Raw genomic sequence first — 16,191 nt, 5'->3', positions numbered from 1 at the left:
TATCAAAATCCCTTATTGAAAATGGTAACAGTTACCAGTTTCAATACACATTTAATGCATGTTCTCAGAATATTTATAATTGGTATTACTTTGCATCTTGTGGAATTGTGTTTGAAATATTGAAAACATAACGTATACTAGCCTGGAAATACTAAATACGAGTTCTTTAAAATCCAGTAGAGGTGCTTATATTATTACGATTAATTGGTAACACGTGTTCGGCCCTAAAGGCATCACCACACCTGATTAACGGTTTCTTCTGCTGTTCATTTCAATTTCTGCTGTCATTCTTAAAGACAAAACTATTCTGTCTTAACAAAACTCTTCTATCTGACAAAACTCTTACACTACGGATACTCCTCCGACAGCTTCACCAAACTTGTAGTTTTTTGTAAAAAGTCTCTTAAAATATAATAGACGATTAGTTTCAATTTTACATTTAAATTGTTAAATGGCACTTGTAGGTTGTTATCTAACATCTAGGGTGAACTTTTTGTACTATCTTTAAGCACCAGAGGTGATTTAAATCACGACAAGATATAGCCAAAAATATGTTTAAAAGTAAGCATATAACACTAGTTCTTTAATTAGCATGTTCTTCAATATTTGGTATTCTCGTTGGAAAAGGATCTGTAATGCTTTTGTTTTGGGAATTACCATATTAAAATTAAATTACATAATACTTATTATAGTAGTTAACAAAAATAAAATATGAAAAAAATTGTGTAAGTAAGGCAAAATACATTTTTTCAGAAATAGACAAATACAGAATTCTATTGCTCAATAGCCAACTCAATTAATCAATACCCATTTGTCATATTTGATATTTTTGATAATTTGTAATCCATCACTTTTAAGTGGTATATTTAGTATTTTTTAGTTCCTAAAATTTAAAAAAAAATGCGTCGTTTCTACGAGTCTGACATCAGAAAACACAAAACACATTTCAAAAAAAAATCTTTATTTAATTAAACCCATAATAATTTTAACAGTAATTGTTTTAAATGCAACCGTTGTATTATCTAATCATTACTAAAATTATTTTTACAATTTAAAATGATTCATGCTTATAATACTTTACAGGCTTATTTATTTTCAACATTTTCTCTTTTCTAATTATTTAACTTTCTTCAAAATTAAATCACTTTCCTCTGCTCCCTCTAGAGTAAAACCCTCTACTAGAAGATCCTCCTCTTCCTTTACTGAATTTTGGTTTTTCTTTTTGTTCATTCTTCGGTATTGCCTCCGAATGTAAAGCTGTATGAAGAGCTCTTGCATCAGCTGAATTTCCAAGTATATCTTTTAATTCTTCCTAAAAACATTCGATACTCTTTAACTTCATATACAGGGTGTTTCCTAACTACGGTACGAAACTATACAGGGTGAATCGTTAGGTCGTTTTATGAAAAAAAGTTTCTATGAACGTATGTCGGAAGTTGCTTTGTTTCTGAGATACATGGCGATGAAGGTTCAAAAAAATAACGGTATTTTAAAAATACTATAACTATCCTTAAACCGATTTGGTTGAAATTTGGTGCAGTTAGTTGAAGTTATAAGACGCTTATTTAGCTGTAACTAGATTGAAATTATTAGGTCCAGTGGCGTGTCAGTGGGCACTACATGGTTATTGTTGAGAAAAAAACAAGGCCAATAATTAATTGTTTTGCAGCTTTTTATTTATTTTTGTATTTAAGCAACTAAAAATACAACTTTTTCGTATCTTATCTTATTATCTTCATATCTGGCTTTGTTTTCGAGAAAAAAATTTAAAGTATCTTTTACTCATTCTAAAAATTATCCATGGACGACAACATGAAATAAAAACCAATTGCTATAAGTAAAATTTAGCTGTCAATTAGCAGTGATTCATTACTCCATCATGAATAATTTTACTAACCATGAAATGACCGACATGCACTTTATTTATGGATTAGCAAATGGAAATGCGGAAGAAGCACGAAGAATTTACCAGGACAGTTATCCTAACAGAGTAATTCCATGTGCAAAAACATTTAGAAAACTACATGCAAGATTATGTGAAACTTGGAGTTTTAATAAAAATATGGGTGGTGGAAGCCTGAACTGGAAGAAGCTATACTTGATGCGATAGAAGAAGATCCTTCCAATAGTATCAGGAAGATTGCACTGCAGCTTGAAGTCAGTTCAAAAACCGTTTAGAAAGTTCTAAAAAGAAACCTTCTGCATCCATATCACATACAGCGTGTACAAGCTCTACTGCCTCGGGATTTTCATCCAAGATTAATGTTTTGCAGGTGGTTGATTCATACGATGGCACACAATAATAATTTCCTACCAAATATTTTATTTACGGACGAGGCAAATTTTTCAAGAGATGCTATTATGAACTTCCACAATGATCATTTTCAGCAACAATTTTCGCTGAACGTTTGGATAGGAATTATTGGTGACTACCTAATTGGCCTATTTTTTTTACCGGCAAGATTAACAGGTGAATCCTACATGGATTTCTTGCAACACCATTTACCCACTTTATTAGAAGAAGTACCCCTACAAGTAAGAGTCAACATGTGGTTTATGCACGACGGGGCTCCAGCTCATTTCAGTGTTCTTGCTCGTCAGCATCTCGACGTCATCTACCCTAATTGCTGGCTTGGATGTGCAGGACCTCAAAATTGGCCGGCTCACAGTCCTGATATGAATTACTATTTATGGGGCCATCTGAAGGCTCTTGCTTATAAAACTCCTGTTCTAGATGTGAATGACTTGAGCAATCGGATAATTGTCAATTGCAATATCATAAGGGATACTCGAGGTATTTTTGAGCGTGTCAGACACTCAATGACAAATCGTTTGCAGTCGTGTATTTTATCAGAAGGTGGGCATTTTGCTCATTTACTTTAAGGTCCAAATTGTTTATCGAATTAATTGGTTTTTATTTCATGTTATCGTCCATGGATAATTTTTAGTTGCTTAAATACAAAAATAAATAAAAAGCTGCAAAACAATTAATTATTGGCCTTGTTTTTTTCTCAACAATAAGCATGTGGTGCCCACTGACACGCCACTGGACCTAATAATTTCAATCTAGTTACAGCTAAATAAGCGTCTTATAACTTCAAATAACTGCACCAAATTTCAACCAAATCGGTTTAAGGATAGTTAAAGTATTTTTAAAATACCGTTATTTTTTTGAACCTTCATCGCCCTGTATCTCAGAAACAAAGCAAATCCCGACATACGTTCATAGGAACTTTTTTTCATAAAACGACCTAACGATTCACCCTGTATAGTTTCGTACCGTAGTTAGGAAACACCCTGTATAAACAGATATATGCAAAATGATTTGTGCCGCTTCTGTAACTTACCTCAGACATTTTTATAATATTCAGCATATTAACGCCTTTCCTTAAAAACACGTCTAAATTCTTAGAACTTATTCCAGGTAGTTTCTGAACAAAATCATAGATGGTAGAGTTATATTTTGTTTCAATGCTATCGAGGTCCTCATCTCCGCCAATAGCCATGGCATTTTCTATGCTAGGTTCTTCTTTTCCTTGCTATTAACATTTTAATCCAAGAAAGTATGAAAATTTAAAAATATTTAAGCTGATAATCTATAATACCGAGTCAGGATAAAGTATGTACAAAACGTTTTAAAGTTGCCAACATTATTTTTTTTTATAAGTAAACTTACCTTTAATTCTTCAAACAGCTGAGCAGTTGCATAGGGACTTGGACTCCAGATAATCCTTAATTTGGGAAAATGCATAGTAAGCAAGATTAGTTTTTCCTGAATGTTAAAGTTGTCGTCGTCTCGTGATATCATGTAATGACTCTAAAGGAAATATAGTAAATGTACCAATAAAAATAATAAAATTTATGTAAACAAAGGTTACAGGATGTAATTCACTGCATTAAATTGTATTTAGACTGACTCTAAGCCACTGAAGTCTCAGGATCTAAGACAACATTTTATGAACATCATTTTCTAGTCTCTTAAATTTTTTGACTAAATAAGACCAGGCGATTCAAAATATTAACAAAAAACCATTTAAACACGTACTGTATATTAAATTTTTGTCCTATTTCTAGCTATACAGATGTAAATGGTAAAATATTCCTACCTAATTTCAGGACATCATGCTTCGTAAAATCACTTAACTATTTTATTTTATGAAAAAGTTCTCGAAGCTATCAGGTTTGCGATTTTTACCAGAACTCTTCTAAATATATATATTACTTACATTCCAACCAAATGGCTTATTTTGATCAAACTCTATTAAAAGCATCGGTTTAGTATAAAACCTTTGCATCTGGGTGCATTGTTGGTACAATCTACCGGAATTTAGAGAACTTATTAAATCTGATATGCTTTTTCTTTCCACGCAAATTTCTGGTGTAAGAATATAATCACCAACCTAAAACATATTAGTAAAATCTTTTTTTTTTGGGTGTAAATAAGCAAAATTTACAGTTATTGTCACCGGCTCAATTTCGATTCCTCTCTTATGAATAAGCGAAGGCAAATCACTCCTAAATTCTCTCATATCCACAATCACAAGTCTCTTGACGGGTTCTTCTTGTTGGCCTCCTTTTCTGGTGTTTTTTTCCGGTGTTAGACCTCCCCTTTGCAATGCAGCACTATGTTCGGACTTTCCGTCTTGGTCTTCTGGTACAACCATAGTCTAAAATTAGAAAGTTATGTAGTATTGTTTTATCTTTATCTTTACAGCCAGATTATTTGATTTTCTTACAGCCTTCGTTTCTATTAAAAACTCAAAAGCCTCCTTTTCCCTTCTCAGAGTGGTCAAATAAGATTGTTCCTCCACTGTGGTGGCATGTATCAAGAAATATACTTTTAAGGGTGTCTCACTTTGCCTATGGGCTTCATACATCTAAAAAGTCATTAACAATAATTGCTCCTTTTTCAAAATTAGCAATCTATTAACCTCAATTTCCCTTACAGCAGTTATATTACTATGATACATTATCACATAATTGGGCTTTAGAACCTGCAAATTGTTTTGTAGGCTTATGTAGTTTTCGCCACCCTTAAAAGTTTGAATGAGAATCTTTGGAGCTGTGAGAGATTCACATATTTGGGTCAGATTCATGTTTTCCATCTGAAATAATTTAAGGCATATTATAGGATGGTTCATTTAACTTCAGGTAGTATAATTATATGGAAAATTGTGGTTTGGATGTGGCAGTTAATATTAATTGTGGTTAATCATAATTTGGTAAAAAAAATATACATTTCCATTAAAAAAACTGAGTTCACCTTTAAAGCCCCTTGGAGGTCAAAACCAAGTAAGAGTTATTTAAAACGTACTGTTTTCCAGATATTAAGATATTAAATAGACCACTTTGTATATAACAAAAAAATTCTCACCTGTGTAAATGGTGTGAAAGCAGATTCATCCATACTGCTCTGATCTTTAGTAGCACTTTCATCAAAATCATCCAAAACACTCTGACTCATAGTCAAAATATATGTGCTTTGAAAATCTTCATTGTCCTCAACCTCTTCTTGTGACTCTTGCTTTTCAGCAGATGTGCTCTCTTGCTCTTTGCCAGTTTTTTGCTTTTTGTTGTGTTTTGACTGTTTTGGCGGTTGTTCTTCATTCCTTGCTATGTCAGGTAGTTCGGGACAGTTTTTAAACTTGCTGCTCACAGATTTGAATGAAATTTTCTTTTTTAACGCTAAGAAGAACATGTAGTGAAATGGCCCAGAAGTCAAGACCTTAAATGATAAAACGGTGTAATTAAATTTATGACGTATCACAATAAGGTGATTCTTGAGGGTGTTTTATCGATAAAATTTCACTTATGTCCGATGGGGTCAGTTGTAAAATCAATAAACTAAATAATTTTTTAAAAGTGAAATATGTCAGACACAATTGAAGAATTTAAAGAAACAAACCGAAGATATTGTGGGATTTCTAAAAAAGTTGCTCTGTTGCAACCAAACCTGTGTATAATAATATTAAATAATAAGATAAAATTACAAATACACAAATACCCTGCATGAATAGATACCTCATTTAACTGATGACAAGTCCTGTTATCATTACACAAGATTAAAACAGTGGTATTTTCAGTGTTACCAGACTTCTTAATGTGTGCAGGGATGTCAATTTTTAAAATTTCCAGCAGAGCATCCCATTTTGGACAAAACTGAGGGTTAAACTCTAAAAATGAACTTTACATACACAAGTGTTTATACAAGACTGATGGGCAACACGCACCTCGATCTCCTGAAAATACCAAAGCACTTGCATCTCTAAATAGCAATTCCGCAGAAGAGTTTAAGACCCAATCAGCGGTCCTGGCATATTCTACCTTTCGATATTCCAGGAGGGTTGCATAAAAACTCACTGGATCTGAGTAAAACATTGATCTACAAAAATTGATTATAGACAAATATTGGTGTTAATACTGCATAACAGAGTAAAATAAACTTAACTAATGTCAATAGTTTACAAAACTATGAAACCAGACAGCAGAACCACTTATATTTATCTCACTTCAATACATGTATAGGACTTAATCACACAGGAATTAAATTATACAACGCCTTATCAATTTCCATTAAAGAAATAAAAGACAATAATAAGTTACAAAGCAAATTAAAATCATTTATTTGAATCTAAGAGATTACTTGGTTATAATACTATTATATTATATAAAGATTTTTCTTTTTCCAGTGTCAACTATACCAATCTTAACCCATTAACGCCTAGCGTTACCACATGGCACCATGCGCTAGTAAATTTGTTGCGAGCGTGTCATATCACCAATCACAGTGTGCAAAAACCACGTGTTCGCTTAGTTTCCCTAAAAACGCCGAACTGTGTGTGTTTAGTGCGGTTAAATTTGATAGTTATTGAAACATCGTGAGAATATGGATATACAATTCGAGTAAGTATAATTTATTTTTTATGTGTAATAGTGGGGATATTTTGTTACACGGTGATGCTCAGAATACTATGGCTTATCGTTGGCCAAATTTGGAATAAAATCCATTGATAAGTTAGTGACTTACAAGGGCGTAAACTTGTATGTTACCATATGGCAACACTAGGCGTTTGTACCAAGTGATTTCAAATAATTACAGATATGGCTTTTCACTTGCGGAAGCGCTTGATATGGTGTATAACGATGATCTTGACGGCGATATTTACATTGAGCCACCAGAACCCAATGTAGACACAGATGAGGACTCAGCTGACGAGGACGATGGCGGGTAATAAGCCAACTTTTTATCGTAATTTGTTATTTTTTGATCATTTTTTTTTCGTAGACTAGTTGACAATTTGAGAGCTCGACAGTTGCGAGCCCCAGCCGAAATAAGATTATACAATAACGAGAGATTGGGTTGGGTACCCAATATGAGAGGTTGAATGTGATGCAAATATAGCAGTTCAGGAAACAAATACTGTGCCTACTCCGGTTCTTGTGCAGGAATACACAACTTGGCTAAAAGATAGGCGAAACCAGTCTAAATCATTTATACATCAGTGGGAAAAAGGAGCAGACTACGCCAAAATATTTTCCGCCACCAGATTATTCCAGATTTGAGCAAATGTCGGTAATTCCAATTTTCGAAGAGTTTATAGATGATGAATTTATAAAACATTTGGTGGCGGAAACTTGCAGGTATGCATTATTTTTGAACTGTCCAGACCCTAATATTATATAATAATTTGCCATCTAAAAGGCAATATTGGAGCAGTGGCGAAGATCTTAAAAATTTAGCTGTGTCTCAAGCAATGCGCCGTGATCGATTTTCACAGATCATTCGGTTTCTTCATTGCTCTGATAATACAAAACTAGACAAAAATGATAAGTTCTACAAGATTCGGCCTATCATAGAAATGTGAAAAAAAAACTGTTTGAAAAATTTCGTTCCAGAACAAAATTTGGCTTATGATGAGATAATGGTTCGATATTTCGGGCGACATAGCTGCAAGCAATTTATTCGTGGAAAACCCATTAGATTAGGGTATAACATTTGAAGCCTAAATACTACAGACGGCTATTTGGTAAATTTTGATGTTTATCAAGGTAAAAGTCTCAAATCTAATGCGGACTACGATTTATTGTTTGGCAAAGCTGCAAGCCCTTTGGTAGTAATGTTAGATGAATTGCCGCCAGAAAAAAAGGATTTGCGATTATGGATAATTTGTTTTCAAACCTAGCGCTTTACTCACATTTACAATTTCGTGGTTATTCTGCAACTGGAACAATTCGTGAAAACCGAATGCCCAAACAATGCCCCCTCTCGAATAAAAAAATGTTTGTCAAAAAAGACCGTGGTAACTATGATGTCAACTTCGCATGGAGCTCAAGAAATTGGACAAGTTAAAAGGTACTCACAACAACAAAAAAAAATATAATGGTTACACGACTAAAAGTTATTGCGAAATATAATGCCCACATGGGAGGAACTGATCAGATGGACCAGAACCTTGGCTGCTATCGCATCGGTATTCGAGGTAAGAAATGGTATTGGCCTTTGCTAACCTGGATTTTCGATGTTGCTCTTCAAAACTCCTGGATACTATACAATCGATCTCGAAAACAAAAGGTTTCACAGTTAGAGTGTAAAAGAGAGGTGGCGACCGTATACTTGAAAAAATTTCAAGTTTTGCCGAAAGGATCTGGGCGACCAGCTTCTGCATTGGAATCTTCAGATTCGCGAGTTTCAGATAATATCCGGTTTGATCGTTTTAACCATTTAGTTCAACACAAAACAAACGAAGACGATGTGCACTCAAAACATGCAACTCCACAGTAAGAACCATGTGTTCAAAATGTGATGTAGCTCTATGTATTTCTTGCTTTGCACCTTATCATTCCCGTTAACTTAAACCTGTTTAATTATTTTATATTACTTAGTATAACGTTCTATAATAAAATTTTCATATTTTCTAATTAAAAAGATTGTTTCAATTATAGGTAGTGTAAAGTCCTAGCGTTGCCATATGGTAACGGTTAATATCTCAAAATGTAAGTAGCTAAAATTAAAAAACTACATTTTTCCTGAACGTACTTTTAATAATCTTAAAAGAGCATAAAAAATAATTCCGGCGCTAATGGGTTAATGTATTTTGGGAAAAATATTTGTGTTGTTTGCTATATGTGATTCAAATTTTATAGATTTGTAATAAGGGGCAACTCTAATTTTGTACATATTACTACTCTTAACTTAACCATTTGTAATAATAATATGTGTTTAAAAAATGTATTGTTATTATCTTTAAACGTTTAAATTGAATAATTACTTTTTTATTTGCATATATCTAGCCATGGTTCCTAGTATAAGTTTTTTCTATATTCTCCTTGGGATCAATAAATGGTTTCTCCAGTAAAAGGATCCTTAAATTATGGTTTAGATATTCATTAATAATAAAAAAACTTTAGATACAAGTTGCATAATGTCTCAAAAGAATTTCATATGATATTCTTGAATGAACACATGAAAAATTACTTGATACTGTATGGATATGTAAGTTTTGAAAAGCAAAGACATTATAGAAACCACTTTAGGATATTTGTAATCATGCTGATTTTATTGATTTTAATGGCCAGAAAGTAACTGTTTCATTTGCAAAATCATGTAAATCCAAATCATTATTACACACAACCAATTTTTTATATCTACTATAATTTATGATTAGCATTATTAACATAATAATTTAAAAGTAACTTACAGAAGCAAATGTCTCAATGCTTTCAGCTCCGCTATCAGCCTGGTGCTTTTGTCATTAAGTTGATGCCAAATCAAGTTCATCTGTGCCTGTAAAATTTTATGGAATTTCTTTGTAAGGCAATTTTCGACTGTTATCTCTTGCATTTCCAGACCAGGATTCAACCTTTTTAGTTCTTTTACTGTAGCATTCATTATTTCTAAGATATAGGTTTGTAGTTTTTTCATTTGTTCGGTTATTGGAATATGAAGCTCTATTACCTGTGGCTAAAATAGTACACACATAGTAAGAAACTTGTAATAGAATCCTCATAAAAGTATAAACATTATCAAATGTGGTGACAAATAGAGATAAAAATGCAGTTGTAAAAGCTTTGAATCTCATATAAATGCCTTATTTAAAATATTTGTTTGTATAGGATGTTAAAGATGTCTTTAAATTTATCTATATTCTATAATATAATAGCAAACAATCCTTCAAATTTCCATTTTTTAATAAAAATCTTTGGGAGTTCATTTATTCAAAAAAAATTACATTTTTCATGCACATCAGGTACAAATTAATCCGTTAGCATTCACTTACACTATAAAATTCAGAGTTTTAATATATACTACTTACTTCATGTTTCTTTAAACTTTGCCTCACTAAGACATGAAATCTGGGCCATATATGTAACTCCTTTACAAACAGAGCCCTCATCACCCTTTCTACTTGACAAAAACCCACTGTGAAACTCTGAGGACTGTTTGAAAATGCTTTGATAAAACCTGTCTACAAGTAATATATTTTATTTATTCGTTAGTATTTTATTACATTTGCAACTTACTTTGTTGTGCTGCCTGTAGAGTTTTAAAATAAAAGCCTCGTTACAGCTTTCAAAAATTCTATGTGCCCTTAAAACTATTATTCCTGTTATTTTATCAATGGGCAGTCGTTTTTTTAATAAATCAACTACCAGGATTCTTGATGGAACAAAGTGGATCCCACCACAGAGATATTCTTCCATTCTAATAATAATTGGAGTTTAAAGTTACTTCATCTAAGGCTTCTGAACTGAAGCTTACCTAAACTGTGCATTGTCATGTTCAATATAGACATGTTGACAGTTAAGCTTCTCATCAAAGTGTTTTTGCTCCGCTTCTGTGGCGTTTAATACCAGCACAAGATTGCCTGGATCCTGATAGACTTTCAAGATGTTCAGTAACACTAAATCTAGATTAAGGCCCCTATAAAATGTTTAAAAAGCAATGGTAAAGGTAATGTTTTAAGAATATAGTCTTACTTGGCGGCGATAACTAAACCGTCTGTGCGTACTATATCTAAGAAAATTTGAGTTTCAAACTCTAGCATAAACTCTATATTAACTTTATCCAGTAACGAATCTATTTGAGAGTTTTCTAAATCCATTTTTAAATATTGTAATTTAAAACTTTTTGTTTAGTTCCATTTTCCTGTTGTTTGTTTACATTTTTCATTTGTCTATATAATATAATAGAGGTTATGTTGTGTCATGTCAATTGGAAGGTAGAAGGTCAATTGTATTCTACATCGCAACTAGGTCTTTTTTGTTGTTTTATTACCCTTATTTATAATCTTTTTTAATTTTTTTAACAATGTAAACAAACAAAGATTTGTGATAAAAAACGTAAAGACGATTTCAGCGGTACAAATAAGCCAATGAATCAAAAATGAATCAATTGTAAATGTACCCTAACACATGGCCTGTCATTTTTATCAAATAAATCAGCTGGTTGTCAAACCCTTTCTGTCAAAATTCTTAAATTTTTTTTGTTTTTGCCGGATTTCCCAAAAATCTTTCTAAATTCACGTATTTTAAAAACATTGAGTTGTGAAAATAAGACTCTGGAATTAAATTGAATAGGAACAAACCCTAAATTTCCTTGTAAAATGCCAATCTCCCTTCTATTTGGCATTAACAATGAAGGGAGAGTGTACACCTTATCTACCAGCGGCTCTATGTGGAGAGAACTACCTTATAATGGCCAAGACTTTAAGAAATTGTCAGGAGTTCCCCATTTCCTTTGGGGTTTGGGTGGTGACCACCAAATTTATGTGTATGTGCACGGCTTAGATATACCTATAAGAATCCGAGAGGAATCTTACGAAAATGAGGTATAAAACTTTATCCACAGATGCCCTTGTCTACAAGCCATACATTTTAAATTTCAGAGATGGCTTCCAATAGAAGGGTTCAGCTCTCGTTTACTACCTACTGATAGATTTCATTTCTCCAATGCTGATGGCACCATAAATAGATCTATTGACACAATTAGGCTTCCATCAATGGCCTGGCATTGGGAAGGTAATTTTTATACTAATATTAATCTAAAATAAAACTATTAGGGTTTAAAGTCTGCAAAAAACATCTTCATCTAAAAGATGCCAATGAAATAAGTGATGCTTTTGCAAGTATATACCATAATTTTTATTGGGATGTAAGCTTAATAACGCTCAGAATATGATATATTCATGTCATTTAAATGTATAAAATCAAAAAGTATGGACAATGACCAAATACATTATAATCTTATTCTTTTCAGTGTTGAGTTTATTTCTCCATTTCTGTAAAAGCTGTTTAATTTATCCCTATATAAGGGAGAATTTTTACAAATGTGAAAAACTTCTATTAAGTTAGTCTTACCTTTAAAGCAAAATAAAATTGAAAAATTTTTAGAGCTAAGACCAATTTCTCTTTTGCCAAAATGTTTGAATCAATAGTGTTGGATATGTTACTTGAATTTGTAAATATGCTAGAAATTATACCCCCAGTACAGTCTGGTTTTTGGAAAACCAGAGTTGAAAAGAGGCATTTATTTCCAACAGGTTTGTTACCCAATTACAGGAAAGAATATAAGGAAAAAAAAATATTTAAAAAAAAAATTCTATTAAAATCTATATACATACTAGAAAGACTCTGCATTTACACCTATTTACTTAATACCTTCTATAATGGACATTAAACTGTCAACAAAAATATTGAACCTTTCATGTAAATTATTATTAATATAATTCTGACACATTATATTAATAGGGGATTTAAATAAAATATTAGTCCTAGCAGGATTTACATTAAATAATCTAAAATGCCTAGAGTTTATTCTTGGTACCCGAAAATTTAATCCAGCCAAAAGGGTGGGACAGTCAATCTTGTTATGAATAAGGTTATATAAGAATTTTATGGAAAGAATTTCTCTTCTTTTTGCTAAGGATATAATATTAAATTTATTTAAGTATAATTGATTATCCAAACCTCTGGCTGGAAAGACACCTTCCTCTCTAAACCAGAGATACTTCATAAACTTGCGCTGAATGCGCTCAATATCATCTATCAGGTCAAGCTATAAATTGGGTACCAAATTAGAGATCCGTATTCTATTTTTGAGCGTATGTAGGTGAAAAAAAAAAAAGTTTTAAAGTATTAATATTTTCAAAGTGCCAACAGTTTCGATAAACAAAACCCAACAATTTGGCAGAGTCAGAAACTATTTTTGCTATATGCTTAGCGAAACTTAATTTTGCATCATAAGTAATTCCCAGATCAATCGCCTCATCCACTCTGGCCAACACAACATTATTTGCTCTATAGTCAAAATTGATTGCCAACAGTTTTCTAGAAAATGAGAGAATAGAGCATTTATTAACATTTAAATATAGTCTATTGACATTGCACCAATTTTCTACTTTGTTAAGATTTACCTGAAGGAATTCGCAATCGTCTTCAGTATCTATTTTTGTGAACAATTTTATATCATCCGCAAACAGTAAACTCTGACAAGACAGTAAATTGGCAAGATTGTTTATAAATAATAAAAAGAGAAGCGGGCACAAGTTAGATCCTTGCGGAACTCCCGAGCACACTTGATATATAGGAGACTTAAAGCCTTCATATTCAACAAACTGTTTATGACCTCGTAAGTAAGATTTTATCAAAGCAACTAAATCCGTAGAAAAACCAAAAAATGTTAGCTTATGCCTCCGCCCTCTTAACTTTTTGATATCCCACTATTTAGAAAATAATTTAAAGAGGATGGTTGTACTATTACGAGAACTGGTTTTTGCGCCATCTCAAAATTATTTTAGCTGAATTACACCTCAACATTGGTATACTGTTAAATTTTAAAAGTTTCTGAACTCTACTTTACGAGATATAGATAGCCGGCATTCGTTGTGGGACACCCTGTATAGAGTCAAATAAAATAAATTATAACATAACATTCCAACGTGCATTTGAATGCGTGAACTACATAATAAGCTATCTTTTTTGTGTATTTTTGTAAAAACATAAATTATATTCAAGAGTTGTACACCACTTAACACCAAAACGAGAACTTTCACACTGGCACATTTGGCCGACCAAGTTGGCATCCTCAGATAATTAAAACTGAGTTTTAAAATCTCCTGATAATGCCAACTTAACAAACATTAAATAACGAAAACACCGACTTAAGATATAATAAATGACACTTACCAGAACATCCAGTGAATTTGGATACCTCCTCCCAAGCGTTTTCTTTCCTTAAATTATCATGATAATTAATATGTGTTTTGTTTATCATTCAATATCCTAAAACTGTGAACAGCTTCGATTGAAATTTCGTTTGATATATCTATCAAATCAACGGTTTTTAAAATTCTTTGAAACAGTTCCTCACTCTATGCAAAAAAATGCTAAAATAGTCGCAGGCTTTCGGTGCAATCGGCAAAAGTTGCCCTCCTCACAATATGAGATCGTCGCCGGAGAAAACCGAACGGACCGAACCGATTCAGTGCGCGCGGCCCCATTTAAATACATGTGAAGCAAATCCGGCCGATTGTACCCACTGTGCCGAGACGGTCGATGCCGATTCAGTGGGCGCCGTGCTTTACACAGTCACAGCCTAAGGCACATCATAAGATTTCAAATGCCACTGCATAGAACTAAGGTTTTAAAAACTCATTTGCCTTTCAGGGTGTATTTTTGTTAATCTCTCAAAATACAACTTCATAAGTGATGCTCGCTTTTCACTTTAAGAATAAATACAAGGTTTTTCTGATAGATTCATATACCTCTATTGTAATATTAAGCAATTTTAAGTAATGAATTTAGAATTAAGTAGTATTGTATTGAAACTACCCACTAATTATTATTATTATGATTCTATACTCTTAGGTGACTGGCAGTTGGAACTAACTTTAGATGGACAACCTTTAGACCACAATGGCTGGACTTATGCAGTAGATTTCCCCGCTCAATTTTATCCAAAAAAACAATGGAAAAGCTGCGTGAGGCGTCGTCTATGGGTTAGAACTGCCAAATATTGTGCCATGAACTCTTGGTGTGCTATCGCACCTCTCCATAAGGATGCCACAACAGTAAATAACTAACGAATTATAAAATACATTAACTAAAATAATATGGATTTTTCAGGAACCGTTTATAGATGTTTCAATTGGAGGACAGAATGTGGCAGGAGCAGAACCGGGAACTATGTTGGTTTGGGCTGTTACGTCTCATAATAGAGTAATTAATATTTGCAGATAATGTAATAATCTTTATTATGGGACATTTTTTTAGGTTATGTTTAGGAGTGGTGTGACAACAAAGTCACCAGAGGGAGCAAAATGGAACTACATTCAGACACCTCCGGGGTGCGAGGTCTACCAAATTAGTGTGGGGCCAACTGGGCTGGTTTGGGCTGTTTTACTGGATGGTAGGGCATTAGTAAGACTTGGCGTCGGTAGAGATTGTTTAGAAGGTAATCTAATTTTATTTCTGAGTTACAGTAAATGTGCATGTCTAAATCTTCTTTAAGTTATATTAGTGGAATTTGATTAGGGGGCAGAAGACTTGTAGAATGTCTATTTTCATATTTGTTAAATACACCCTGTAGCCCTACCACATTTACCATCTATATACTTATTACAGTCAAAAATTTAATCAATTTTAATAATAATTAAATATTTGGATAAGTTTTGCCATAGGACATCAAATAAATGTAAACAGCAGTGGGTCACTAGGTGACTTAATACATTTGCGGTGCTGCTATGTAAAGGAAAAGTAATAATTACAAAAGTTTCAATCAAAAAAAACAAAACAAAACTCAACATAAACAAAAATACCAAATACACCCAACTAACCTAAGATAATTTTTAATTTTTTGATCAGCAAACTGAATTTATTTGTAAAATATCGTTATTAATTATTATTATGAAAAATATATAGTAATTAAATCATTTATTTATTTAAGTAAATCTTCTAGATTGTATACTTCAAAAACAGTTCAAATTTATTAAAATTTGTATAAATCCTTCTAATACAGGGTGTCCATTTATAAACCGACACATTTTAACTGCTTGTAAGTCGAGAACGAAAAATGACAACAATGTGCGGTTTTCACAGAACTTCGTCAATATTTTTAAAGTTTTTTTGACAGTGTTGCCAAGTTTCAAAATTCACCTGAAATAGGAGGAAAAAAATTGGTGATTTTTAAGGAAA

At 32.6% G+C, this 16,191-nt stretch overlaps 2 protein-coding genes across 3 annotated transcripts in view; one reads left to right on the top strand and one right to left on the bottom strand.

The window, feature by feature from the left end:
- Positions 1–940: 940 nt before the first annotated feature.
- On the bottom strand, positions 941–11,245 carry LOC126745530 (DNA repair endonuclease XPF). The gene is made up of 15 exons (XM_050453408.1): positions 10,978–11,245; positions 10,760–10,921; positions 10,522–10,702; positions 10,314–10,466; positions 9,699–9,961; positions 6,231–6,382; positions 6,022–6,173; positions 5,375–5,725; positions 4,932–5,105; positions 4,737–4,877; positions 4,455–4,667; positions 4,227–4,400; positions 3,677–3,817; positions 3,348–3,539; positions 941–1,312 (listed from the first exon to the last, which is right to left on the bottom strand). Exons 1-15 carry the CDS (start codon positions 11,100–11,102, stop codon positions 1,142–1,144), a joined length of 2,745 nt encoding a protein of 914 aa, XP_050309365.1. The 5' UTR covers positions 11,103–11,245; the 3' UTR covers positions 941–1,141.
- A 165-nt stretch (positions 11,246–11,410) lies between these two features.
- LOC126745529 (tectonin beta-propeller repeat-containing protein) overlaps positions 11,411–16,191 on the top strand; it is a 35,831-nt gene continuing 31,050 nt past the window's right edge. The window contains exons 1-5 of one of the 2 annotated variants that reach the window (XM_050453407.1): positions 11,411–11,828; positions 11,886–12,018; positions 14,866–15,068; positions 15,124–15,216; positions 15,271–15,451. In XM_050453407.1, the coding sequence (XP_050309364.1) occupies positions 11,604–11,828; positions 11,886–12,018; positions 14,866–15,068; positions 15,124–15,216; positions 15,271–15,451 (835 nt within the window). In that variant the 5' untranslated portion in view covers positions 11,411–11,603. The remainder of the gene's footprint in view (positions 11,829–11,885; positions 12,019–14,865; positions 15,069–15,123; positions 15,217–15,270; positions 15,452–16,191) is intronic. The other variant, XM_050453406.1, reaches the window with a different exon arrangement.

This window comes from Anthonomus grandis, chromosome 16 (assembly GCF_022605725.1).
Source record: "Anthonomus grandis grandis chromosome 16, icAntGran1.3, whole genome shotgun sequence".
Taxonomy (NCBI): Eukaryota; Metazoa; Arthropoda; class Insecta; order Coleoptera; family Curculionidae; genus Anthonomus; species Anthonomus grandis.
Note: the sequence above shows the minus strand (reverse complement) of the source record. Positions and strands in the feature narration are given on the sequence as shown.

What these genes read in the sequence shown, in the direction of transcription:
- LOC126745530 (XM_050453408.1), bottom strand. Translation starts at nt 11,102, where the DNA reads ATGGATTTAGAAAACTCTCAAATAGATTCGTTACTGGATAAAGTTAAT. An exon ending in TTGAGCCGGTGACAATAACT is followed by an intron (nt 4,401 to 4,454) that starts GTAAATTTTGCT and finishes AATATGTTTTAG; the next exon opens with GTTGGTGATTATATTCTTAC. An exon ending in ATAAGCCATTTGGTTGGAAT is followed by an intron (nt 3,818 to 4,226) that starts GTAAGTAATATA and finishes TATTTCCTTTAG; the next exon opens with AGTCATTACATGATATCACG.